Source organism: Calypte anna, chromosome 12 (genome assembly GCF_003957555.1).
Source record: "Calypte anna isolate BGI_N300 chromosome 12, bCalAnn1_v1.p, whole genome shotgun sequence".
Classification (NCBI taxonomy): Eukaryota; Metazoa; Chordata; class Aves; order Apodiformes; family Trochilidae; genus Calypte; species Calypte anna.
Window position 1 is genome coordinate 4600266 of NC_044258.1, and position 27439 is coordinate 4627704.

Here is a 27439-nt window from a genome sequence, read left to right on the forward strand (position 1 = left end):
CCAGACCAGACCAGAGCTTGCCTGGAGTGAAAAAAAAGCCCTTGTAGAGTACAGACACTGGGTCCTTGGCTGAATGGGTCTGCTCTTGCTGCACTGTGCACAGCCACCAGAGCACAAATCCTCCCAGATTTCCATTTCCGTAACATTTCTTGCTTTGAGTTGCTTGCGGAGCAGTGTCCCTTTACTGTCGCCCTATCAGGCAGCCGTGGTACCTCTGCAGGTACCACGCGTGGTTACCACACCTCTGCAGGGCTGCAGCTTCCCAATTCACAAGTAAAAAAGGAGTGATGTTTTACTATCCCATCCTCATAAGCTGTGCCTTGAGCTGCAGGAATAAAATATCAAATCCTAGAATCGTTTGGGTTAGAAGGGATCTTAAAGACCAACTCATTCCAATCTCCTTGCCATGGGGTACCTCCCATTAGCCCAGGTTACCCCAAAGCCCTATCCACCTTGGCCTTCATCACTTCCAGGGCAGCCACAGCTTCTCTGGGCAACCTGGGCCAGGGTTTCACCACCCTCACAGGAAAGAATTTCTTCCTAGAGTCTAATCTAAATCTCCCCTCTTTCAGCTTGAAACCATCCCTCGTTGTCCTGTCACTCCCTGGCCTTGTCCAAAGTCCCTCCCCAGCTTTTCTGTACCCCCTTCAAGGCACTGGAAAGTGCTCTAAGCTCTCCCCACAACCTTCTCTTCTCCAGGCTCAACAACCCCAACTCTCAGCCTCTCCAGAGCAGAGCTGCTCCAGCCCTCGGATCATCTCCGTGGCCGCCTCCTCCAAGAGCTTCGAGACCGTCCGGTGTCGGAGGCTGCAGACCAAGCCACACACACGTCCCGGGTACCGCTAGATGGCACCGCCTGCCCGGGAACCGGTCCCGCACCCCGAAGAGCGGGACGCGGGTCTCGGCGGCAGCCCGGGCTGTTCTTCCGACTGCAGGGCTGCCCCCGGCTGCCAGCCCACCCCCCGCTGCCACCCGCCCCCCCCCCCGGCTCCTCCCTGCTGCCTCCAGCCCCCGGGGCCGGGGCTGTGCCGGGGGAGGCTGCGGGCTGGCGGCAGGGAGGGCTGCTGGCCACCGGGACCCGCCGCTCCGAGCCTGGTGAGTAGCCCAGAGTGGGGTTTTAATTAATTTAATTGTTGAAAAACTCGGCAGCCCGGGCTGGGCCAGGGGGACAACAGGCTGGGGTGGCCTTCCTACGGGAAGTAGGTCAGCCCGGGAGGCTGAACCGGGTCTGACCCGCTATAAAGGTGCCTGCTTTTACAGTCCGTTTATATCGATGTGCAGAGTAAATAATGAGTGACTTGTCTTTTCCCAGCTGTTAGGGAGAGAGCAGAGCTCGTTCTGCTGTTCAGTTTGCTGTAGTATGCAATGAAAAGTTGGTGGCAGTAATTTTTTATGGTTGTATCTGTTAATGCCTTAAGTTGCCAGGAGGTTTTATTGCTGTGGTAAAGCTCTCCCGCCAGGGCTGGTTTTTCTGGGGCTCCTTGACTTTGATGCTCTGCTGCTAAAGTTTCAGAGCCCAAAAATCCCATATTGACCTGATTGCCACTGAATGCGTAGTCCATGCTGGGGACTCTTCCAGTGCTCAAAGACAGCTTTTGTCAGATTTCCACCCACCCCCCAAACAAAAATCAATCATTTGCTTCCAAGCTGTTGCGACAGCCTTGGTCTGAGGAGGAAAACCAGCCTCCCCAGTCCATGGGGGGAATTGACCCCAGCAAGGCTTCATGAAATCTCTTTAGACACATTAAACCTCACTCTCTGCAATGCCTCAGCTCTTAGAAACCTCGGGACACACAATATAGCAGGCAGCAAAGCAACAGAGGCTGAGAAATCCCGTGTGCTCTCCAAAGGAGTCCTTTAACTAATGATCCTTCTGCTGAGAAGCATTGCAGAGCCTGGCTGGGAATTGGGAGCCTTGTTTCAGTGTGGTGGTGGTGTGATACTTGGAGGGAGGGTGGATGCCTGAATGTTTATGCCTAGAAGCAAATAACAAAGTGCTTGACAAACTTAAATTAAGACAAAGAGGGTTATTTCTTCCTATCCTTGAAGCAAGATCACCTTTGGTGTCAACTGTGTCTTCTGACAGTGTGCAGCTCCATCCACCAGAGATCACGGGGCAGCATTTCCCAGGCAGGGTGCAAGCCCCAACCCCCGGGCTGCTGCCACTGCTGGGTTCAGTTCAGCAGTTTGTTTTTCATAAGGAATCACTGTGTTGATCTGTTTGCTGAGCCACCAGCATGGAGCAGCTGCCAAACTGGAAACCAGCATTTTTTGGATGTAGCCGCATGCCCAGGGGAAGAGGGGGAAAGTGCTCTGGGAGAGCTGGTCACAGAGCTGGGGCTGTCCCGCACACATGCTGGCCACCCGACCCGCCTGGGAGCCACGGGGAGCTTTCTCTTTGCCCAGTGGAGCGTGTCCCAGCTTTCTGCTGGCTGGTCCAGGCAAAGACTTCAAAGGAAGGGGGGTCTGGCAGCCCTGCGGGTCACTGACCTGACCCAATGTGTTGCTGTAACGTGTGGGTTTCTCCTGCTGAGTTAAAGGCATTGAAAAGGACAGAGGTGCAAACGTCCTTGTGATTCATGAGATGGGGATGGGGAAGTCAATTTGAATGCCAGCGAAGGGATATCAGCTCTATAAGAAATATGGGAAGAATTCATCCCTAATCTAATCTCACCGAATTCCACAAGGATGCAAGACAGGGATCGTTGCCTCTGGTTCCTTAGGTTAAACAGGAAACCCCTGAGGATGGAAGTTGTTCTCCCAAATACCAACCTGATTGTGTGTGGAGGCCAGAGAGGGGCCTCGAGTTGCCAGAGGAAGGGTTCTGCCAGCCCTGGGGGCTGCCAAGCAGAGGGAGAGGGAGCCAAGCCCAGGGTCCATTAGTAGGACTTACAGCTAATGATGGTCTTTGCCAAACCAAACCCTCAAGCCAGCCAGGCTGGGAGATGCTCCTGCCAGCCAAGGTTTCTGGCTGCCTCCTCTCTGCTGTGCTCCTGTGACACACTCTTAGGGGCTGTTTGAAGCAAGGATGAAGATTTATTGTAAACCTTGTCTCCCGGGCTTAGGGAGCTGCATCTTCCTCCAAGTTCAGTCTATCCCCACTCCAGCTGGGATTACAGAGAAAGGCAGCTCCAAGGGCAGGGGGTTACCATGTCTGCAGAGGCACTCGCTCACCCTGCTACAAATCTGGTGTTGAAAGTGAAGACAGAGAGAGCAGACAGCTGAGGGGCTGATGGGAATGGCTTTTGGCAGGGGAAGGGGGATCCTGCCCAGCCTCACCTGCCCTCTCTGAACCTTCCTGTGAGAGGAGGCCTGCCAGGGGGACACACTCTGCCTTGACTGGGGACAAGGAGCTCCTGCAGAGGACAGGCTGAACAGGGCACTTTCTCCCTCTCTGCCTGGGGAAACTGAGGCACAGAGTGGCAAAATTACAAGTATGAGGGTGCTGAGAGGGGCTCACAGCACAGGGGACTGAGTCATTCTGCCTCCATAAAGACCAGATTATCTCAAATCATAGACATAGCAATCCAGCATCTACCTGTAGATAGATGCCAAGGAATGATGGAACAGTTTCAAACTGAAAGAGCAGAGATTTAGATTAGACCTTAGGAAGAAATTCTTTTCTGTGAGAGTAGTGAGGCACTGGCCCAGGTTGCCTGGAGAAGTTGTGGCTGCCCCATTCCTGAAAGTGTTGAAGACCAAGTTGGATGGGGCTTGGAGCAACCTGGTCTAGTGGGAGGTGTCCCTGCCTATGGCAGTGGGGTTGGAACTGGATGATTTTTAAGGTCCCTTCCAACCCAAACAATTCTAGGATTCTATGATAGGGAATTCCTGGTTCCTGCGAGGGAGCATTCTGTATTCCCAGCTGGGGTAGGCCTTTATTATTGCCCTATGTGGGCACTGTAGGACACTTGAGCATCTCCATGCTCAGTGACCCTGTGTACTCCCCAGTCCATGCCCAGCTCTGCTGTCCCTGCAGCCACACACAGGCTCCTGCTTGGTACAATCTAGCTCTGCCAGCAGGCTGGCAAAGCACAGGCTACAGTTGTTGCCAGCATCACTCCTAGTTGGCTTTGGAGCCTGCCCAGGATATGGTCCCACTAAAACAATGCTGTTCATAAGCCATGTGGGGTCATTGTTCTTGTCCCGTGTGCTGGCGAGCTGCCATTTATTGTGTGCAGGAACCACTCTGGTTCTCCCACCATCAAGTTCAGGTTTATTTCCCCATTTTCCAGGAGGAGATCACTGATGTCAGCTCATTTGGCTGGAGCACTTTGAAGTGTGAACAAGGAAAAAAAAATCACTTTTGGTTTCAATCTGTCCATTGTCCACTGAGAGAGGAGTCAGTCTTCCCACGGTGTGTGCTCCCCCACAGGCAGCTGGTGACAGCCCTACCACCACCTGCTGCTACATGCTCACTTGTGCATGGATGCTGGTAGGATCAGGATTAGCACCAAGGTTTCTCAGAGCTCTGATCTGTGCTGCAGGAGGATGCTCTGCTTCTTGGAGGATGATGGGACACTTTGAGTCAGTCCCTGACCTGCTAAGGTTCTTGTTTGGCCATGGGCAGGTCACTGCGTCCATCTGAAAGAGATTTAGATAAGATATTAGGAAGAAATTCTTCACTATGACAGTATTGAAACCCTGGACCAGGCTGCCTGGAGAAGTTGTGGCTGCCCCATTCCTGGAAGTGTTGAAAGTCAAGCTGGATGGGGCTTGGAGCAACCTGGTCTAGTGGGAGGTTTCCATGGCAGGGGGGTTAAAACTAGATGATTTTTAAGGTCCCTTCCAACCCAAACTGTGAGTTCTGTGTCAGTGTGTGAATCATAGAGTCTGTGACTATGATCTGTGCTACAGCTCCACTCTGTAATGATGAGAGCCACAGTGGGATGCTGCAGATGAGTACATGGAGCATTGAAAGGCTGTCATGTGAAGTGGGGCTTGGACAGGGAGATGGTGTCTTGGGAGCAGTGCTTTGGCTGTAGTATGATGTGGTGCCTGGTTCTGTGCCACACTGGTCATATGGGGACGCTGGCAGTGGAAGCAGTGGTACCTCCACTTGTGACCACCCCAGGGCTGGTTTGTCTCTGTTTTGACCAGCCAGTTGGATGACTGCAACAAGAGGAGCTGCCTACCAGCAGGGTCAACTCCACAAAACCACAGCAGCCAACCAGTGACTGACCTGCCCCAAGCCCTGCCAGATGTACCTTTAGCTTCATCTCAGCCCCGAGGTGACCCCCTGCCTCCTGGGGAAGAATGAGTGAGCAGCCAACCAGGGTGAGCATCCCCACCTTCATCTCGTTAAGACTCAGGAATACCCTGCCAGGGGCTGCAGCCTGCTCTGGACACCCCCCTGTGCCACGCTGCAGGGATGGGGACAGGGAGGTGGCTGCCTGCCAGGCACAGACGTGTCCCCAAGCTCCCCAGCAGCGTGCCGGGGCACAGGGCAGCCCACGGAGCCGGCTGCCGGAGCGTGGTGCTCCGCGGGGGTCCGAGGTGTGCGAGCCAGAGAGCTTTCCCAGCTTTTCCAGGCGGGGGTTGCCGAGGATCCCGGCCAAGAGGCGCTGAGCAGGAGCAGATAACAGGGCAGGCACCCGCCAGCCTCATTAAAATACTTTCTCCAGCAAAGCCCCCCACGCCGGCCCAGCCTGATCCAATTAGCACAGGGGCCCGGAGAGCAGAGAGCAGGTTTCCCCTTGATGAAAAGAAAACACTGCAGAGCTTTCGAGTGTCGGGGGAGGCGAGTGGCTCCGGCTGGGACAGTGACAGAGAGGTCCTGGGAGGGTGAGTGGCAGCAGAGTCGCTGAGCGGAGTCACTGAGCAGCCGAGCAGGTGCTTCAGAGCCAGCTCCTGCCTGGAATGGCCCTGGGATGATAGCTGGGGAAAAGTGGCAAAGCCAATGGCTATCTGAGAAGGTCTGGAGGTGAGGAGCAATGGCCCTGCTGTGAAGGAAGAAAATGAGTGTTAGAAATCAGACAGGTTTGATTGCTGCAAAATGCTGTGGCAGCTGAAGGTGGCAACAGGCTCTGGCTGGGGGGTGCTGGGGAAGGTTGGAGCCCACCTGTCCAGGGAACAGGGATGCTCCTGTGCTCCCCAGGGTTGGTTCTCTCAGGAGATACCCCTGGGCATGGTGCTGGCTTCAGAACTCAGGTCTCTGGGAAGTCTGGGTACTTCAGAGAGACCTCTGAGGACATTGGGAATTGCCTACCAGGACCCTGACCAAGCCCACCACCTCTTTTCCAGGGGTGACTGAAGGACCAGCAGCCCATGCCACTAGGTGATGGCAGAACTAGAGCTCTGTCTGAAAGCCCTGGGTGTCACCCAGCCCCACTCCCAGCAGAGGTTTTTCAGACAGCTTGGGACAAGAAGCATCAAAAAACCTGAGTCTGGCTGGAGCCCACACTGACTCCTGGCCTTGGAGCCCCTGGGGGTGTGATCCACCCAGACAAGAAGTCCTGGGGACCAGAAAAGAGGCAGAGCTCCCTGAGCCTCCCCAGGCTGTATGGAATGTCAGGACATGTGGTGGACAGGTGTCAAGGGTAATGTCAGATGGGCTGGTGGTATCGATGGCTCAGAGGAATGTGGCTCTGCCTAGAGGGACTCCCCAGGCTTTGGGGACCTGGTCTGGCAGCCCAGTGGGCAGCAGAGCCTCTTCTCTGCCTAACTTGGGGACGTAAACACAACATCAGGGAATGGCAAGCCCTCTTCCCAGACAGGGGAGAATTTTAAGCTTCTCAGTTGAATCAGGAGGCAGGGGGCTGGGAGTTTAATACACCAAGTTAATCTGGAGTTTAACACACCAAATTAATCCAGAGTCAGCCCCAGCGGGGTTGAGGTGACCTGTACATTTGCTGCCCAGTGTGGGACATCATTGCTTGCTCAAGCTCCCAGACCTTCCATTCTGTCTGAGGAGGAGCCCAGCCTTCTTCCTCTGAATTTGGCTCTGCCAGCTACTGTCCTGGCCTGGTTTGAACCCTCTGGGAGCTCTGGCCAGGGCAGGGTCCCACAGCCCACCCTAAGCTGGGTCTTGGCAGCAGGAGCCCAGCACTGCTCTGTGCTGGGGATGCAGGCACAAAAGCCATGAGGAGGGGTGGGGAAATGCATTGCTGGTATGGTGAGGAGAGAGCCAGAGGGCACACAGTGTCCCAAGAAGTCCCTGCATTGGCTCTCCTCAAGGTGTATTTGCCTGGACCAATCGGTCCAGTGGCTCTGGAAACTGTCTGTACTCAGGCAGCATTTTAAGTGAGAGGAGTCTTGAAAGGTACAATGGAGCTAAGTCTCCATCCTGCTGTCTCTGCAGCTGGTCAGCTGCACCTCCCTGGTGCTGGATGCCCTTGGGTGAATCAGAGGTAGGGATGGTGGAGGTTACTCTGGCACTGACTGGCACTACCTGGCTCAAGCAGGGGCACCAAAAAGCCCTGTGGGACCTGTGCCTGAGAGCATGGGCAATCCAGCCCATCACCATCTGTGCACATCTCCATGCAGTGAGACAAGCCTGGCTGCTGGGCCACCTTCCCAGCTCAATGCCCAGAGCCAAGCCAGAGCAGGCTTCACCTCTCTCAGTAGCAAGGGAAAGGTAGGGCAGCAGCCTCCCGAGGATTAGCAGGATGTTAAGTGAAGCCAGCTCCTTATCCCTTCATAAACAGTTATTAATATCCTGGCCAGCCTTGGGCTTGGCAATTCTCCACTTGCTTTCAAAGGATGTGATCCCAACCAGAGAGTGCCTTAAGATACTGAAACTTCAAGGAGAAAAACACTGTTAGAGGAGATATTGTATTTGCTCTTCCCTCCATAATGGTTTATCTGCTCTGGAGATAAGGAGCTCCCACCTAGCAGGGTCTCAGGCACGGAGAAAGCTCCTGCCTGCAAAGGGGCAGGGGCAGCTGCAGGGCAGTGCTGCTGGGCAGGTCACAGCCCGGGGGGATTGTGGCTTTGTCGTTGCAGCAGGGGAGGAGGAAAGCCATCTGCAGAGGCTCAGATCTGTGTTTGTGCAGCTGTGCAGCTGTCGTGCCCTTCATGTGATGTGCCAGGGCTCAGGGACCAGGAGCCTTTGCACCTCAGCAGGCGTGAAGAGCAGAACAAAGCATTGTCACTCTGGAGTGTCACCACAGTGAAGTCCCCTGATCCCCACCTCTGGTCCCAGTCTGGCAGGGGTGATGTGTTGGTGGCTGCATCATGCCAGCAGCAGCTGGGAGTCTTTCCTCCCTGCTCGTGGTGCTTGGCACACACAGCAGTGCTGCCTGGCAAGGAAGGGTGGTCTGGGGCTTTAATCATGGGCTTTAATCTTGGGAGTCAGGATCATAGGAGGCTGTCAGGAGATGTTGGCTGGAAGGAAGCCCACTGGCCAGTCCTGCCATGCAGTAGCCAAACTTGAGCAACCTCAGTTGCTCTGCAATTGAATAATTCCTCCTTTCAAACATCCCTGGTGGTCTCTGGGGCTCTGCATGGGCACATGTGACCTGTGTGCCTGAGGGCTTCATCCATTTGCAGGGCACACCATGACACCCAGGTGCCACTCGGGCTCTGGTGCTGGCTTTTGTGGTTCTGACATGTGTCATGCTGCAGGAGCTTCCCGTGTCTCCTTCCCCATCTCCTCAGCAGCTCAGCACCAGAGGCTTTTCCTGCTGTCAGTCTTGCCCTGGCCAGGGAGGAGGCAGGGCGGGAGCAGAGGGCCCACCCTGTGCCTTTGTCCTCCTGATTGGAGAAGGGTGACAGCTGCCTCTGCCTGCAGCTGCTGGGGCATCCATCATCCTGCAAGGATGGAGGGGAGCAGCCAAAGCCCTAGGCTGAACAGGGACGGTGTCTGTGCCTGCCCAGGCAGGAGAGGGGGACAGCAGAGCACTAGGAAAAGGGACAGACATGGGCAGAGGTGTGTGCTAGGGCACATGGACATAGGCTCCAGCTGTGCACTCCATGTGCAGATGTGTGTGAAGGGATGGGCACGTGGGCTGAGCTGTGAGAAACAGGCTCCCTGGTGACAGGGTACCCCTGCTCTGCCTGCCCAAAGTCTGGCTGCCTGGCTCTGCTCCTCAATGTTTTTTTGCTTTGGAGAATCCTTTCTTGCAGCTCCCAAAAGTGACAGTGAGGAGACCACCTGTACCCAGAGCTTCAGTGAAGAGAGGTAGGACAGTCTCAAGAACATGAGGCTCAGGTCTGGGAGCCAGAGATTGGCTTCTTAGGAGCTTCAAGCAGTGCCAGCCCATAAATGACACGGGGCTCAGCCCCTCTCCTTCCCTCCCCACTGATCTCCCTTGAGGTCCCCCAGCTGCTGGGGGCCATCATTTCACCCCCTGCCCATGGCCTGGCCAGCCCTGAAGTGTAACTGAAGAAGGCCTTAGGCTGCAAATGGTGTGTGGGGATTAGCTGGGACACAATCAGGGCCTGTGGAAGTGGTGGAGCACATGGAGGGCTGTGGGGGCTGCTGGTAGCTGCAAGATTGCTGAGCAGCCTGAGTTCAGCATGCTCTTCCCTCTTGGGAGATAATGCATAGTTTGATAAATCCACTGCCAGGGCCCTTCCCCCTCCAAAATTTGGGCTGATTTACACTATTTGCAGCAGCACAGCAAACAGGCTTTATCAAGAGGAAATTGGCTCTTTCACGGATAAAAAAATTTCCTCCCATACCCGCATGTCTCTAACAGGAGGGATTTGTCTTTTCCCTGTGCTGCTCGGTCTCTGGCAAGACCTTTCATGGAATTTTGCCTCCAAGGGAAAAAGTTCAGCACTGTGTCATGCAATGGTGACTCTAGATCTAAACAGCCCAGAGTCTTAAGCCTTTAGGAACTCTGCAGGGCACCAGTGGCAGGAGAGGAAGAGGAGGGCATGGGGTGACCAGTGGCACCAGAGCATCTGCTGGGCTGCTGGCACAAAGTCAGCCCAGCACCGTAGTTGCCTGTCACCACCCTGTGTCACCCACACCAAGGCACTCGTGGTGACTGCCAGCCCCCCAAAAACAAGGCTGCAGTCACCCACATCCTCCCCTCCAGCCCCCATGGTGCCCAGAGTACAACTCCCCCTCCAGAAATCCCCTCACCCAGCAGCCTGCCCTCATCAGCACTTTCCTCTCCAAACTGAGATAGAAATACTTGCAGCTCAGGACAGTTGATTATTTAAAGCTGTCGGGAGTGTTTAATTTAACCCTGGATTCATCACCCGCAGCTTGTTTCCATCCTGGAGACACCCCTGCTCCCTCGACTCCCCCTCTCAGTGTAAACTCTGCCCCTGCTGAGCGCTTCACCCCAAGGCAGATTCGGGCTGAGGTTTCCAGGCAGGGGACGTGACCCTGCCACGTGTTTCCCCCGATGTCCCCGCTCCCACTGGCACAGCGAGGGATGTCCCTGCACCAGGGGCTGCAGGTACAGCCGGGCTGGGAGCTGCTGCTGGGGTTTTAGCTGGGATGGATGGATGGATGGATGGATGGATGGGTGGATATGCCCAGTCCCTCACCACTGCCTGGGCACTGCTGCAGGGAGCCCTGGGGGCTTGGTGAAGGTGTGCTACACAGGGGAAACCTTACTGGAAGTCATTCTCTGACATTTTTGTTCTTTCTTGGCCCACTTCGAGCCCTTCCAAGAAGATCCTCCCTGTTTCTGACCCAGCTCTGTCAGGACTGCTCCTGGCTGGTGCTCCTGCCACCATCCAACCTGCCTTTGGCATCCCCAGGGTGAGGAGACAAAGGTCTGGTACCATCGAGCTGTGCTGGGATTGTGCCCCCACCGCCCCAGTCCCTGCTGCTGGCATGTGAAGCATCCCTAAAGCTGTCCCCAGGGCCAGGCAGGAGCGTGTCCCGCAGGGGGGTGAGCGGTGCCCTGTCTGCCATCCTCAGAAACCCGACCCGTCCTGGCATCCCCTGGAGCTTCGGGTCACGAAAGGCTCCGCCCAGGAGTGGCTTAGCCCAAACCTAAGCCTAGCACGGCCCTTGCTCCATTTATAGAAAGCTGCAACTAGAGGCCAGAATTTTTCTGAGTCCTCTGGCAACCAAATGCACGTCGGCAAAAACAAAAAAACAAAAAACGGGACTGCAGTGCTCACTCTGGGCAGTCACAAGCTGCAGGATGGGTCTGGGAGACTGGGCTGCAGATGGCTGAGCATGGGGAAGAGCTAAAATTGCTATAGCATCCTTAGTATAGGAAAGTTGCCTGGGAAGGTGCCTGTGGGAGAATCAAGGGCAGCACTGCCTGATAGCAGATCCCCAGGGGGGCTGATGGTTCCCATGTGGGAACCCATCCTCTCCACAATCAATGTGGCTAGAAACAAGCAATTTAAACCTTGCTAAACCCATCAGTTTGTATGGTTTTTCCCCCTAGGCAGCATTGTCCTGTTAAAACTCTGACCAGGAAAGGGGTGGATGGGTTGAGAAAGCAGATCCAAACCAAAGACAGACAGAAAATGGCACAATCTCCACCCTGAGGAGGTCCCAGGGATGGAGGAAGGCTCTGGTACACAGCAGGCTGTATTGGCTAGACTGAGGGCAAGGCAGCAGAGCAGGCAGGGAATTGTCAGGAGAGGAGCTGGGCCAAGGGACCTCTGGCAGCTCCTGTCTGCTGGTAACCCCAAACCTCCCACTGAAGCAGAGCCAAGTGCTCCTTCTTGTGGAGGGCAGGGACCAAACAGGAGGAACCCTGGAGGCTTGGCTGCAACATCCCTCCTACACAACCTTTGACCAAGACAACAGAAATTCTCTACTCCTTGTGCCAGGAGCCTCTGGCCAGGAATGAGCAAAGAAAAAATCCTCATTTTAAATCTTCCAGCCATGGGACTGAAAGATCTTCATACACAGTGAGAGGGAGAGTTATTCAGACCTTCCATTTAGTGGCTGGGACATTTATAGGCAGGAAAAAGCATCTAAATTGCCTGAATTAATTGCTGAGAGCTGCCAAGCCAGCCCCACTCCCTACAGGAGGTGTGAGGACTGGCAGACAGGGCTGTGAAAGTTTCTACACCTCTGAGAGGGTGTAAAGGTAAGAAAGCCCTTCCAGCCTGAAGCATACTGAGCCAAAGGATGCTAATGGCCTTGGAGAGGTCTGTGGTGACCCCGCAATTTGCTGAACTACTGACCAGAGTTATGTATTATGTACCATACAGGCACATCTCCACCAGGCAGGCTGTAATAGCTGATGTTCTGAAGTCCCTGTAGCTTCCAGGATGCAGCCAGTGAGCAGGTCTCCCTGCCACAGCCACATTCCCAGTACCCAAACTGGCCCACTGAGCACCAGCTGCTCTGCCAGCTCCCAGAGACAGAGGGTGCAGGGTGTCCCAGCTGGGACTGGTACAGAACACAGAAATGGAGATGGTCAGAAACCCTTCTCTTTCTGCCAGAACCATCAGTGACTGCTGGGGCTGTGAGGACAGCCCAGCCAGCCAGTTGCTGCCTCTTGGGCCCCCATTTTCCCCTCCCCTAGCCCATCTGGCTTGGGCTCCTCAAGATAAAAGACTTCTCCTCTCAAGCCCTTGTCCCCAGGGCAGGGTGGCCCCAGCCCCCAGCAGTGCGTGGGTGCTCTGCTCAGATAAACCCCAACAAAGCACTTGCAGCAGGGGCTGCAGGGTCCTCAGTCTGTCCTGAGCCATCCATGGCTGTGACCCCCCCTACAGCAGCACCCATGGCTGCTTTTGCAGCACTGTGCTTGTATGAGGGGCTGGATGCTTGCTCTTGGTGGCTTCTTTCCCCCAAGCAGCTGTCCTGAAGTCTTGGCTGATCTGCCAAGGCATCACTCGCATCCCCAGGCTGGGTCCTGACCCAGACACAAGCCCCCCGTGGTGCAGCCTCTCCCCTTCTCTGCTTGTAGCTGGTGCTGACATCTCTGTGCTGGAGCATGGTGCTGTGAGGTCCAGCTGCCCCTTCCCACTACTGAGCTCCAGGATGCAGGCAGGCCCTGGGCTGCCCCTCGCCACTCTCCTCCTCTGCCTCCTCCTGCAGCATCTGGGCAGCAGCAAGGCATGGAAGGAGCATGCCCCACGCCTTCGCCTCACCTACAAAGGTAAGGGGGTTATTTGGGATCTGTGTCTTGCTTGGGAGGGCTGGGAGAGCATCCTGCAGGCAGGGAGTGAAGTGGGAAGGCAGTAGCTCCACTGTTGTGGCTTCAGCATCCCCACACTTTGGGCTCTTGGGATGTTTCATGGCTGCAGCCCTGGGCACAGCCCCTGTGGGTGCTGTACTAGTGATGCCAGCATCAGAGGAGGGGACTGAGCAGGTAGCACCCTACCCTGGTTTAACACAATGTCTTCTGCTCAGAGTCACTCTGGGCACCTCACAGTGTGTTCTGGGCTGGAACTGATCTGGGCAGCCCTAAGTCTTCACACTCTGAGCCCCAGGCAGTGCTGCTGGCCCCTTCCCCTGCCTCCTGCCAGCACAGTCCTGCCCCAGCTCGGCCCTCACCTCCTCCTTGACTGCTGAGGAGAGACTGATCCTCTGTACAAATCGTTTCCCTGCTGCACTTCACCCTTTCCCTTGCATCTGTCTTGTCTGTTTAGATTATGAGCTCTTCAGGGCAGGCACAATTTGCTCTTCTCTTGCTTGATGCTGAGTCTGGGGCCTCTTCTCAGTCATCTGAAGATGCAAAAGGAACAGGCTGACAGATAGCATAGTACACAGCCCAGCAGGGAAGTGCAAAAGGGGAATCTTTAGTGAAAGGGTCTTAGCAGGGGAATGATATGAGCAGTTAGAGCAGAGCCCTTGCTAGCCCAGCAGCTGGTCATCCTGCCATGGACCTGCAGCATGGACTTGGCTACTTTACCCACTTCCAGCTTCAAAGCAAGTTGCTTTGAAGGTCAGAGAGCTCAGCACATCCCTGGTGCTACTCTGGACATGGCAGTTGGCAGGGCTCAACTTGCCCCTCTCCACACCCATGAGGTGCCTTTCCTATGGGCATCACACTCAGAACTCTGGGACCATCCTCCTGGATTGCTCCATCACCCTGGGAAGCTGCTCCCTGGGCAGTGGCCACTGCTCATGTGGAGGATGCCTTCAGCTTGTGGCCAGAGAGGGATGGACCTGCCATAGATGCAGGATGTCCCTGCAGGGAGATGGTCCCTGCTGATAGCCCAGCTCTGAAACACGGTGCTGAGTCTGCCTTCTTGGAGACAGCAGAGGCAGAGCAGGGCTTTGAAAGGGCAGAGCAGGGCTCTGAGAGGGCAGAGCAGAGCCAGGGTGCAGGGAGACTGCTGACTTCAAAGCCCCACAGTGTGCTGGGGCCAGACATGCCAAAAGCCCTCAAGCCTTGGGCAGAGGAAGAAGAGGAAGCTCTCAGCCTCAGGAGGGCTCAAGGACAAGGGGAACAATGGCAGGGGATGTGACTCACGGACAGCACGGGGTAGGTTCAAGGACACAATGCTTTGAGAGGTTTAGGTTTAAAAATCCTTAGAAGAAAAATAATAATGAAAGGAGGTCTTTGAGCATCGTCTAAGGGATCAGCCTTGCCCTCAGATCCCAGCATGGGGGAGTCAGGCAGAGCGCCGGGGAGGAGGAGAAGACGCAAGCAGGACTGCCAGAAGGAAATGACAGCACGAGAGCAAAGGAAGGATGGGCCAGAGGGCTCGGAGCCAGGAACAACAGTGGGGGGTCCCACCTTGCCGAGAAGGCAAAGAGGAGGATTATAACAGCAGCCACGGCAGCCTGGGGTTAAGGATGGGTCAGCCCTGGTGCTGCCCCAAGCTGCACCCCTCTGTGCTGCCATGCAGCGTACCTCCTGCCTCCTCTCACTGTCCTAATCCAGCCCAGGGACAGCAAGGAGGTGACAAGTGGGTCTTCTACCATCCTCCCCCCTGTAACCAGCCCAGCCAGGCAGGACCCAGCCACCACCTCCATGCAGCAAGTGCTGAGGAGCTTGTGGGCTGATGGGTCTCTGGTTATCAGCACCAAGAACTGCCCCAGTACATCTCTCAGCAGCCACTGTTGGCGAGGGGCTGGAGCCCAGTGTAGCACCAGAGTTCCCCTGGGCTTCAGAGATTTCCTCTAGGGTCTGCTCTGCCTGGAGGCAGGGGGCAGAGGAGAGGACAGCCCCCGGCACAGCCGGGTGGTGACCCCAGGAAGTTCTGGGTCAGCCAGCACTGAGGATGCTGTGGCTCGGGGGCAGGAGGAGATGATGTATGGGACAAGGTGTTTGCAGCAGTCCTGACAGTAGAGAAAAACACCGTGGCCTTGGGAGATGAACACAAAGGAGAGGATGTTTCTCACCCACTGGGGCAGCCAACCTGCAGCTGCTGAAGAGACCTCCTGGTTCCCTGCCCTAAGGGTGAGGGCCTGGATCAAATGCCCTGTGCCTACAGCTGGACTAGGGGCAGGACAAGGATGGTTTGTCACCACAGAATCCTGGGTATGGGGTCTGGATCCACATCACTGGCTCTCCCCTCAGCGAGGGACCAGAACTGTGCCACAGGCAGGCCAAAACCCTCGTGGCAACTGACCCTGACAGAGGTGTCAGTACAAGCATGGGGCTGGGAGTCCTTCCTGGCCCCTCTTACATGCTGTCACATCAGCAGAGCTGGCCTCTCTATCATCCTGCCTGACCTCATCCTTGGATGAGGTCAGGGCAGGTCAGAGGGTGACCAGCAAGTGACATTCCCTGGGACCAACCTTGTACCCACTCTGATTAATCACACTCATGGATTGGATGAACCTCTGATCTCACCTCCCACCCCAGCCCAACTCTCCAGCACCCTGCCTGACAATTCTCCCTGGATCCAGCAGGTCTTGGGAGGGTTGGCAGTCACAGAAGGGTGGGCAATGCACAGCAGCATTGTCACCCGGTGGTGACAATGGCCCTTGAGGTAGGAATGGGAATGAAGCTGCTAATCCCATCCAGACGGTGGGAAAAGGCTTGCAAATCCACCCTCCATATCCATGGCACCTGGAAGACACCCTTGGGGATTGGTGGAGAGTGAGGTGGAAGCGTGCACAGCTTTTGTGGGAAAAGAGTCAGGAGCTCCCCGACACTGCTCCGGGCAGAGGGGGATTTGTGTCCCGCAGGAACCGGCGCTGACCCCTGCGGAAGGGGAGAAGGAAACGCGGGCTGGGAGCGAGCCCGGCTGCGTCAGCGCGGATCCTGGCAGGGACCCTGCCTGCTGCCTGCAGCCCCGCAGGTCCTTCCCCCGCGGGGATCAGCAGACGTCAGTGGCATTTCCAGCTCAGAGGCACTGACCCCGCTTCCCCTCTGCCCTGGAAATGGGGTGGAAGGAAGAGAGAGGCAGGCTCCCGGGCAGAGCCCTGCCTGTGCCCACGTACACCCCCCCTGCACCAGGGGGCCACACGTCTGCCCGTGCTCCCATGCACACAGGGATGGGCTCCCCTAGAGAGCTTCCCTCCCCCTGTTTATGGCACACTGCTTCAATCCACATGATTTTCATAGAGTCACAGATCTGTTTGGGTCGGAAGGGAACCCCATCTTCCACAAGACCAGGTTGTTCCAAGACCCATCCCTGGCCTCCAACACTTCCAGGGATGGGGCAGCCACAGCTTCTCTGGGCAACCTGAGTCTCATGACCCTCTCAGGAAAAGATTTCTTCCTAAAATTGCTTCTAAGTTTCTGCTCTTTCAGTTTGAAACCATCCCCCCTTGTCCTATTACTCCATTCCCTTGTAAAAAGTCTTTCCCCAGCTTTCCTTTAACTTCCAGTATCTTCAGGTACTGCAAGGTGCTCTAAGTTCTCACTGGAGCCTTTTCTTCTCCAGCCTAATTATTTTGCAGAATTTCTCATCCTGGATCTTACAGATCACCCAGCCACAGTCCACCTCCCTCCAGTCTCTACCCAGAAGTGACCCATCTCCATCTCCCCTTCCCATGGCACTTTCCCCTCCACCAGAGTGAAAGCTGAGAGGAGCCCTGCACAGCTATCAGCCTTCAACTTCTCCCTAGCCAAATCCCACCTCTTTGGAAGGGGAAAATTATGTGTTATGATTTCTAGGAGCTCTACACCCACCTCAGTGCCTGTCTCCCCTGCCTTGATCCCTGGGAGCAGGGTGGGTAGTGGCTGCCACCCCGTGCTGTGTGGGCATCAGGCTACCAGCCCCAAACCTGGCCCTGCACATCATGGGCTGATGGGGCCTCAGGGATGTTGTTTCAGGAGCAGTTAACCTAGCTACAAGAGCTAATTGTCCCTCTCACACATCCACACACCCACAACACTGCCAGAGAGGCTCCAGTAGGTGCCTGAGCTACAGGCTGAGGAGCAGAGCCTTCTTGCTGCCCTGTCATGTCCACAGGGGGGGCAGGGAGCCCATGACACACTGTCCCCTTCAGCAAGGTGGCTTTTCCCTCCAGCAGTGCCAAAACAGTACTCTTAAAAGATACTCTTAAAAGCCCTTTTCCTGAGCCAGCTTAGGCTGTGTCTTAGGAGATAGAAGGGAAATGTGGGGTGGTGGATGCAGGGTTGGAGTGAGACACAGACAGGGACCTCCCTTACTAGCTCCTTGGACCTGGGATTGGGTAGCCATTTGTCTTTCTGTCCCTGTGCACCCATCCTCCTGTCTGTCCGTGTGCCCGGGGTAGTGTCCAGCAGACACTTCACAGACTAAAAGGCTTGGTGACATGGAGAAGAGTTGTCCAGGCTGGGGATGCCACTGTGGGTTCACACAGCCTTTCCTTTGCTGCTTCACCCCAGCAAAGAGCCAAAAGCTTTCTTATATAACATTTTTCAATCTGAGACTATAAACTCATCCCAAGTTATGGGATGTGAATCTCCAGTTTTCTCAGCACAGCCCCCATGGTTTTGGAATGCAGAGGCTTCAGGACTCCAAGAGCTCCTCTGAAAAGCAGTTGGACTGCTCTGCTGCCCCATGCCCACAAACCAGCCCAGGGCAAGGTCAGGGAGGTTCTCCTCTTTCTAGGAGTGACTTAGTTTCCTGCAGATAGGCTCATGGGAGGAGGCTTCATGATGAGCTTTGGGGCACTGAGGTTGATAACTTTTTGCTAAGGCAGGGGCAGGAAAGTTGTGTTCCCTTGAGGCAGGGGTGGGGAGGCAAAGCTGTTCCAGAGAGGGGGAGCATGGGGCCTCTGCCTGATTGATGTGCCACTCATGGATGGGTTTCTCTTTCCCCCCACCTTGTGCTCCTCAGATCTGCTGAAATCCAACAGCTCTCGCCTTTTGCTGGCCTCAGGGGATGAGCTGAATTTCCAAGCCCTCCTAGTGGATGAGGACAGAGCCTGGCTGATGGTAGGAGCGAAAAACCACATCTTCCTGCTCCACCTGGACCACCCCAGCAGAGAGCCCGAGAAGGTCAGTGCTGGGAGCAGGGTGTGAGTGTGACCCTGGCCAGGCTGTTCTCTTCCTCCCTGGGAACTGCTCCTCTTTCCAGTGCAGGGGTGTGGAGGTGGATGTGCTCCAAATGGGGCTGTTCTAAAGTCACCAGGGACACATTTACACCAGGATGTCTCAATTAGTGGGGTCAACCCATCCCTGGCAGTGTTGAGCCCCGTGGGGACAGGCCGGGGAGGGACAAGGTGGCTTGGCCAGGAGAGGAGACCTGGGTGGACCCCGGGGCGCAGTGGAAGGGCAGTGCCCGGAGCTCTGCTGTCACACCAAGTCCCTGCTGCTGCTGCAAGAGCCAGACCAGCTCCAGCAGCCAGGCAGCTAATGTCATCCCAAGACATCCTGCTGGCAGGGTGCACGGCCCGGGCCCAACAAAGGAGCAACCCCTGGCGGCGCCGCAGCCCGGAGTTCCCATGGGCCAGGGTCCAGGGGACACTGCCCACCTCCCGGGCGTGCCGTGGCCCACCCAGGCTCTGTCCCCATGCCAGATTTGCTCTGACCCTGCAAGGTCAAGAGGCTGCCCGGCAAGCTGGGCCAGGTCCCAGGGACCCAGGGGGGTGTCAGACCCTTTGTAGAGCGGCCCCGTGTCCTCCTGAGCCTGGCAGAGCTTTTGGCCCAGCCCGCTCCAGGCGGTGCAGGACAGCAGGGAAGGTACCGGCAGGGTCTCTGTGTTGCAGATTTTCTGGCCAGCCTCCAGGGAGCAGGTGGAGCACTGCCAGCTGGCGGGGAAGAACGTGGAGGTAAGCAGGGCTGGCAGCTCCTGGCTGGTGGCCTTTTGCATCTTGCCATGGATGTGAAACCCCCCATATCCCCTCCAAAGGGAGCCTTGGGGCTGCCTGAGGGGAGGGTGTTGAGCCAGCCAGGGCTAAGCTCAGCTCACCAGCTGCCAGGGCAGGATTTGGACAGGCTTCCTGCATCCCTGGCAGACACAGCATGGGGCTGGGCACAAGTGTGCAGACCTGTGCTCCGCCCAGTGACAGCCATCTCCCCTCGAGCAGACCGAGTGTGCCAACTTCATCCGCCTCCTCCAGCCCTTCAACAGGAGCCATGTGTTTGCCTGTGGGACCGGTTCCTACCAACCAGTCTGTGCCTTCATCCAGTTGGGAGCCAGGGGGAAGGTGAGGGCAAGTGAGCCATTGCAGAAGGTGGCAAGAGACCCCCCCCAGAGGAGGGGCAGCCCCAGAGCCTAGCAGGGGGTGCCAGCCAGCCCAGAGCAGTCCCTGACACTGCCATGGCCTCACTGTAAATAGTGAGAAGCATCCCCAGCTTGGCAGTACCAGGATGCCATATGAGGATGGTACAAGGTCCTGGCAGTCCCCTTGAGGGATTTGCTGGTTGCAGAGCTGAGCACACCAACCTCCTTCCCACTCTTCTCCATGTGCCCAGCTTGTTTCCAGCCTTCCCCTGGGCTGATGTGTCCCCTCTGGCTCTGGCAGGGTCCCGGGGCTCCCACCATGCATCTGGTGACCCACTCCTTGGAATCGGGGCGAGGACGGTGCCCATACAGCCCCCACGAACCCTTCACAGGACTCCTCATTGGTAAGTAGCTCTAAAAGCCATGTAGATGTGATGCTGAGGGGCACACTTCAACACGGGACTCTGTAGAGGTAGGTTAATGGTTGAACTCCATGATCTTAAAGGTCTCTTCCAACCAGAAGGATTCTGTGATTCTCTGAAGAGATAACGGGGAGCAGAGGTGGTGCTGGAAGGTGGGCACAGTCTGTGCTGGGAGGTGATGGCAGCACCTGCTCTGCCACGTGTGGCCACGGGCCTGGGCTGCTGCGTGGAGTGGGTGTGAGGGAGAGGAGCCATCCCGCAGAGCCCAGCACTGCCCCACTCACCCCCCACCACATGGCTCCTGTACAAAATGGCCATTGCAGGGTGCAGGTGGCATGGCCCACAAACAGGGCTGTGTGGTGCCACCAGCCTGCCCTCCTACTGTGGGTGGTCAAGGTGAGATGGGAGCTAGAAGCTGTGCTGGGTCACAGGTCTGGAGGAGGCTCCCAGCCATACTGTGTCACCTCCACCCTCCCCAAGCCCCCAGGGACACAAGGGTGGCCTGCCAGGGTACCTCCAGCAGTGCCACCCAACCCACCTGTGCTCCCCCTCTGCCCCTGCAGACAAGGAGCTCTATTCAGGCACCTCCAGTGACTTCATGGGCAGCAGCGCTGCCTTCTTCCGCACCTGGGTCCACGGGGCTGAGCAGAGCTACATCCGGACAGAGCAGAACCAGGACCACTGGCTACATGGTAGGAGAAGAAGGACCCATGGGGCAGGACCTGTGGGGCTCAGGGGCTTTCCTGCCTGCTGGGGAGAGGCTGGGGCCAGCAGTGGGGCTGTGATGAAGCCTGTGGTGGGACCCATGATCCAGCAGGCACTCCAGGAGCCTGAACACCAAAATGTGGCTCTGCCTTTTGGGTAGCAGTGTGTCCATGGGACACCCTGCATGTACCCTCATCATCTCACACTACTCCCAAGGGCTTCCAAGGGCAGGTGAAGGCACAAGGCCAAGTTGTGCTGTTCTTTCACTCCAGAGCCTGCATTTGTTGGTGCCTATGCCATCCCTGATACCTACAACCCACACGATGACAAGGTCTACATCTTCTTCCGTGAGACAGCCATGGAAGCTGGACAGTGGGAGAGGCGGCACATCCATGCCAGGGTGGCACGGGTCTGCAAGGTCAGTCACCAAAGGCCACCATGCCATGGCATGGGTGCCCCACCTCTTCTGGGCCAGAGGTGCCAAGACAAGGCTTAGTTTGCCACCACACACCCACCACAGAGCTACTGTGGGGATGGAGGAGGATGTGGTGGGGGGCAGGCTTGGAGAGGCTGGGCTGAGCCCAACTCTTGGTGCCTGACAGAATGACATCGGAGGGAAGCGGAGCCTCATCAACCGCTGGAGCACGTTCCTCAAGGCCCGCCTAGTGTGCTCCATCCCCGGGCCCCAGGGCACTGAGACCCATTTTGATCAGCTCGGTGAGTGCACAGTCAGTTCAGCAGCAATGCTGCTCGGCCATGGCTGCTCCTCCTCCTTTGCCACCGGGATAGCCAGCCAAGGATGTCCACCTGCATCCCCAGAACTGGTGCTCCAGCTCCTGGCTGCCTCACCTCACCCCTCTCTTTGCAGAGGATGTTTTCGTCCTGCGCACCCGGGACCCTCAGAACCCCCTCGTCTTTGGTCTCTTCACGGTCTCTAGGTGAGCGGCCCCGTGGAGGGAAAAAGGGTGGGATGAGCACACAGCTGGGACAGGACATTTCACTGCTGTCCCCACTGCTGGGTCACCAGCTGCCAAACCACCAGCTTTGGCACAGCCAGTGGGTCCCTCAGGCTGGACTGGCTGTGACAGTGGGATTCCTGTCACCCGCTGGTGCCATGCATGACTCTGGGGCTGGCAGGGGACAGTGTTATGGGTCTGCCTGTGCTTGTCCCCTGTGGAGCAGCAGGGACACTGACAACCCTACGTTCTCCTGCAGTGGTGTCTTCAGTGGCTCTGCCGTCTGCATCTACTCCATGGCTGCTGTGAGAGCGGCCTTCAGCGGCCCCTTTGCTCACAAGGAGGGCTTTGACTACCGCTGGGTAGAATACAAGGGCCGTGTCCCCTATCCTCGTCCCGGCACGGTAAAGGGCTGGGGAGCAGGGCGGGGGGGAGCAGGATGGGCTGGCCTGGCCTCACCCCTCCCAACCCCAACGTGTTGCCACGCAGTGCCCCAGCGAGACGTACGACCCCTTGCTGAGGTCCACCAAGGACTTCCCCGACGAGGTGATCAGCTTCATGCGCAGCCATCAGCTGATGTGGGAGCCCGTGTACCCGCAGGGCCGCCAGCCCGTCCTGGTCAGGGTCAATGTCCCTTATCGGCTGCAGCGGCTGCTGGTGCACAGGCTGGAGATGGAGAGCCGGCACTACGACGTGCTCTTCCTCGGCACAGGTGGGAACTCTCCCCTGGTCTGGAGACACTGTCACCACTGGACACTTCCCCTGGCACACAGGTCCTGCTGGGTGGCTCCCAGCCCTGACAGCTCCTTCTCTTGCTGCCTTCACAGATGAGGGTAAAGTCCTGAAGGTGGGGCTGGCCGGTGGGGCGAGCCGCAGCACGGAAGTGATCAGCCTGGAGGAGATCAGTGTCACCAAGGTACAGGAGGGCGGGGCCGGACTGGATCACACAGCAACAACCTTGTGGCATCCTCCATGCAGCCTCCTGCAGCAAGTCACTGTCCTCTTTTGGGGAGGTCCCTCACCTCCCTGCTGGTGGCTTTCACCTTCCCCTGACAGACAGGCAATGCTGACAGCACACAGGGGAGCCAGGGAAGGGCGGCAGCCAAGTCATCTCCCCACTCCCCGTCCCTGCGGACGATGGAGTAGGCTGCCCAGGCTGCTGCCATGGAGTGGGAGGAGATGGGAGCTCGGCCAGGCCCCAGCACCCTTCCACCCCGGGGGCCCAACCCCACCCAGCAGGGACCAACAAGGCTGCAACACCTTCTCCTTCCCCTTCAGGTGCCTTCTCCCATTCTGGACATGAAGTTATCACCAAAGCGGGTGAGTCCTCCCTCCTGCAGTGGCCAAGGGACAGGGCAGAGGGATCAGCTGGCCCCAGCCCCTCTGCCTGCAGGCCACATTTAAGAAGTGGGCTCCGTACAGGGCAGCCCAGGGGCGGCAGATTCTGCCCCCCACAACCTGTGTCTCCCAGTGCCCCCACCTCAGCACGGGGCAGAGGGCTCTGTCTCCAGCTGGTCCCAGTCTCCAGCCCGGGGATACTGATTGCTCCTGTTGTGCTTGCCTGAGCAGCAGGAGTTGTTTGTGAGCAGCACGCATGGACTGCTCCAGCTCTCCCTGTACCGCTGTGAGCTCTACGGCAAAACCTGCACCGACTGCTGCCTGGCCAGGGACCCGTACTGCACCTGGGACAGCAGGACCTGTGCCCCTCAGCTGCTCACTGAGAAGAGGTGAGCATCCACGCAGGCCATCTTTGCTCTTCCCCTGGAAAGGGATGGCATTTAGAGGAGGAAAGGGCAAACCACAAGCCCTGCAGCTTTATCATCAGCTCAGACCCCTACTGCCACCCTGCCTGTCCCCCAGGCCTCCTTTGGCCCCCAGTGCCTCCCCTTCTCCCCATCTGGTCTGCTATGGCAGGATCCCACAGCCCTTTTAGGTTCTGTCCCACATCCCTGTCTGCTCTCCCACAGACGTGCCCGCTGTCAGGATGTGCTGAACTCTGATCCACTCAGCCAGTGCCAGGACACCACAGAGGGTGAGCATCAGCCCCAGTCCCGTGAGTAGTCCCAGTGCAGGCAGCTGGCTCTGCTCAGAGCCAGTGATGCCCAGGAGGGTGGACAGGCTGTGAAAGCAGTGCCCACCAGTTGTACCAGCACTGTCCATCGCAGACCCCATGCCACTCACCTCATGCTGGATGCTCCATGCTGCTCTCCCTCCTCGCTTGTCACACAGCTCCTGAGCAGGGTGCTCACTCCTTCCTCTGTTCCGAGCAGGGATCGCTGCCATGGAGAAGCTCGTTTTTGGGGTGGAGAAGAATTCAACTTTCCTTGAGTGCCTGGCACGCTCCCCCCAGACAACTGTCCGGTGGCTGGTGCAGCGCGGGGAGGAGATGGGTCTGAGTGAGGTAAGGGGACAGGGTGGCGGGAACAAGGCACAGGGCTGCCTCAGACCTCAGAGAATGACCCGTGGTGATCTGCCTTTGTCCCAGATCAGGAACAATGGCCACTTCTCAGTGCTGGAGCAAGGACTGCTGATCCGCCAGCTGTCAAGGGAGGACGTGGGCACCTATGAGTGCCAGGCGGTGGAGCGCTCCTTCTCCCGGCCCCTCACCCGGTACAGCCTCAGAGTCATCAGGCATGAAGCCACAGAGGTGCCATCTTACAAATGGAGCAAAGGGGCTGAGCTGGGAGGGACCCACCAGAGCCCCCGGCCCCGAATTGACCTGCACCCGGGATACAAGGGCTTCCCACGGGCCCTGGGGGCACCGGGCACCAGCCTGGATGCCTACTGCAATGCCCTGCGGCACCAGGAAAGGCAGCGGCAGAAAACCTGGCACCAGAAGTGGCAGCACCCATCCCCAGACAGCAAGAACGGCCGTGTGCGGAGGCACCCCCAGCCCCTGTGAGGGGGCAGAGGGAGCCAGGGCCACCCGCAACTCCATTCCCACTCTCTCCAGGGCCCTTGTCACACCAGGCATCAGCTCCAAGGCACCTCTCATCTTCAGAAGCTCCTTGCTGTTACTACCTCAAACCCTGTCAGCTCCTGCTGCCTCTCGGTGTGCCCTGTGGGGCACCCTGAGGCCGGAGCATGCCACCCACTCTCTGAGACTCAAGAGCTATTCACACCCCGCAGAATATTTATTCTCCTTGTTTTCCCCTGGCCCTTAATGACCACCGTTATCAGCAGCAATAATAAGCAGAGAAGGGAACCACCACCTATGGTAAATGGTTCCTAACACCCAGCAGCCCCAGCCCTGCCATGGACACCCCTGCATCCAGGCTCCCTCCCCTCTGAGGTGGCAGCCCCAGCAGCGTGGTGACTCAGTGGGGTGCTCACCCCCAGAGAGCCCAAATACCACTGAAGGCACTGAGGCTACAGCTACCAGGCACCTTTGATTTGCAGAGATGCCCAGCCCTGCTCTAATCCACTTCAAATCACAGTGCTTTTAAAAATTTTGATGTTTTTTTTTAACCAAAAAAAAAAAAAAGAAAGAAAGAAATGACAGGCAGTTATACCAACTTACAATTTATTATTTTTTTAAAAAAATGACATGAAACACAAGTAAAAATAAATACATCATATAAACAACAAATTGTTCAAAGTCTCTGTTCTGGGAGATCAGGCGAGCGCATCCCGTTTGACAGAGAGGAGAGGGAAGCACATGATAGTGCGTGGGGCCAACCGACCGACCCACCCTGCTAGCATCACTGCTCTTGCCAACCAGAAAAAGACAGGCCACAAACTAAGGCGGTAGTAAAACAGAAAAGAACCCCAAAACAACAGAAAGCCCAAAACAAGACTGAGTGATGGATTCCTTTAAGCTCCTGTGGATCTGTCAGACTCCAGCTCTGAGCCGGGTGCCACCACGGTGGGAGCCACAAAGCAGCATCGCAGCCGTAGGTGGTGGTGGTGGTGAGGCAGGAGGCAGAGGTTGCTCGCCCTCACTTGCACCGTTGTCCCTTCAAAGGGAGCAGTTGCTCCACTCCAGTTGCAAGGAGCCATCACCCCCACTGTCATCTAGCTGGACTACATTCCCCTTTTAACCTCTGCCCCCCCACCCTAACCCTCCCCCCATCCCCGGTCCTTCCAAGACTGGATTAACAAAATTCATCCCAGTGTGATGAGAAACACCAGTTGTGAAGGTATTTGCTGTCCTTTTGGCCTGGAAGCCATATGCAAACCAACAAAAATTCTCTTGTATTCCACCATTTGCTGACATCATTAAGCCAAAACATGTATCATTTCTAGTGAAGCCCCGTGGAAATCCCATCCTTTGCTTGACAGAATATTTGCTTTCTGTGAGTACCTATACCCACCCCCCAACAACCTCCCAGGTGCTTGTGGGGGCAAATGTGCACCAGATCTTCCATGGGCCAAGCTGTGCTGTGTTGCCCCACCCTGCCCTGAGAACAACAGAGGTGTGGGGGCAACAAGAGCACTGAGACCAGAGCAGCCACAGCCTTCCCAGGGCCACCACATCCCACAGCTGTACCCAGCCTCTGCCCGACTGTCCCCAGGAGCTGAAGCCTCCCACCCCAGGGAAAGGCTGAGGGCTGAATCCCATGGTGGGGGGCAGCTGGCCCAGCCCAGACCCCTGCAGCTCTGCACCAGCCTCTGGGCTGTGCTCTGAAATCCACCTTAAATGTCCAGAACCCTGAGCAGAGTCCTGCACTGCTGTCCTCAGTGTCACCCGCAGCCCTGCTGAAAACTGGCAGCTGCTTCTGTCCAGCCATTTGGAGACAGAAATTCAGCAGCAAAAGAAAAATTTAACCCATGGAGGGAAAGCCCCTGTTCCAGGAAAACCAAGACAGGACCCTCTGCAGCAGAACCACGTGCTGGGGAGGACAAAAAGGCTGGAGAGGGCAGATGAGGTGCAGAGGGAGTCTCATGGGAGAGAGTTCTGAGAGGTCTCCTCACTTGGAAAGCCCCTGGATAACCGAGGTGAAGAAAATGCTCCCCATAGGTGCCTCCAGTCACCTTGGAGCAGTCCCAGTCGCTGCCAGCCCCCATGGTCAGGGCATCACGGCCCTCTCTGTGACCACCTCTCAGCTGAGGGGACCCAGCCCCTCATGAAGGGATGCTTAGGGCCAGTATGTGGGGAGGAGAGGTGCTACCCCACCCCACCGTGCTCAGGAGGGGCAGCTGGGGGGTCACTTTGGGCACCTTTTTGTGGTTGCCCCTGTCCACAGCTGTCTGCCAGCAAGAGGAATCCCCTCACAGAGTGTCACATCTGGTGTCAGCCACACCACATGAAGGCAGTGAGGGGTCTCCATTGTGGCCATAGAGGAGCTGGGAGAGCCCCCACACCCCAGCCTGGCACAGGGAGAATTACAGCTGACCCACAGCATGGATCATGTGCCCTACAGCAGCCAAGCACCAGATGCCTCCAGTGGCTATGGCCATTGGGCTCAGGCTCTGCTGGGGACCCCTGGAAGGACTTCAGACAGGAGCATGGGGATGTGCCAGGGCCAGCTAAGGAAGCCTCAGGGGCTCTCCTGGCCAGGTAAGGGGCAGAGAAACTGGTGGGCAGGCCACATCCAGAGCCACTGTGCTAACTGCCCCCAGATGAATCTTCATGTCTTCTCTCAGCACAAAGCCACAGAAGAGACCCATTCAGACGGGACTTAGGAGGGTCCCTCAGATAAACCCCACTACCCTGACCACCTCCAGCGAGGACCAGGTCTCTGATGAGGGTCTGCTCATGCTCCATCCTCCCCCACACCCCCGCAGGTCTCAACACTTGCTACTCTTGACAAGGCAAGCCCTTGCCTAGGTCCATTCCCCAAATCCACCGGAAAACTGACAGCCTCACAGGGATGCAACAGACATCTGGGCAAGCTGGTCATACAATCAGTGGCACAGGGTTGTGCATGAGGTGGACACACAGAGCACAGAAGGGCATGACTCACAGATGCAGCACTGTCAAGTCTTTGGAGAAACTTGCATGAACACCACCAGTTAATTTGCTTTGTTACTTTTGTG

At 56.8% G+C, this 27439-nt stretch overlaps 1 protein-coding gene across 6 annotated transcripts; it reads left to right on the forward strand.

Annotated features, from left to right (window-relative positions):
• The first annotated feature begins 831 nt into the window (after nucleotides 1-831).
• On the forward strand, nucleotides 832-24948 carry SEMA3F (semaphorin 3F). Of its 6 annotated transcripts, none has more exons than XM_030458691.1 (19): nucleotides 832-1095; nucleotides 9067-9121; nucleotides 12786-12977; nucleotides 18049-18209; nucleotides 18920-18982; nucleotides 19241-19360; nucleotides 19676-19781; nucleotides 20363-20491; nucleotides 20777-20922; nucleotides 21107-21221; nucleotides 21373-21442; nucleotides 21720-21864; nucleotides 21950-22172; nucleotides 22288-22376; nucleotides 22739-22780; nucleotides 23030-23187; nucleotides 23428-23492; nucleotides 23731-23861; nucleotides 23946-24948. In XM_030458691.1, the coding sequence occupies exons 1-19, from the start codon at nucleotides 847-849 to the stop codon at nucleotides 24360-24362; spliced, it is 2676 nt and encodes an 891-aa protein (XP_030314551.1). In that variant the 5' UTR covers nucleotides 832-846; the 3' UTR covers nucleotides 24363-24948. The 6 variants fall into 6 exon arrangements, with proteins under 6 accessions (XP_030314551.1, XP_030314552.1, XP_030314553.1 ...); XM_030458692.1 differs by having other exon boundaries at nucleotides 19679-19781; XM_030458693.1 differs by having other exon boundaries at nucleotides 18094-18209.
• Nucleotides 24949-27439: the final 2491 nt, after the last annotated feature.

Excerpts from the sequence above, each read along its gene's own strand:
- SEMA3F (XM_030458691.1), top strand. The coding sequence starts at position 847 with ATGGCACCGCCTGCCCGGGAACCGGTCCCGCACCCCGAAGAGCGGGAC. Across the intron at positions 9,122-12,785 it reads CAGAGCTTCAGTGAAGAGAG|CTGGTGCTGACATCTCTGTG; the intron begins GTAGGACAGTCT and ends CTCTGCTTGTAG. Across the intron at positions 21,865-21,949 it reads CCTATCCTCGTCCCGGCACG|TGCCCCAGCGAGACGTACGA; the intron begins GTAAAGGGCTGG and ends GTTGCCACGCAG.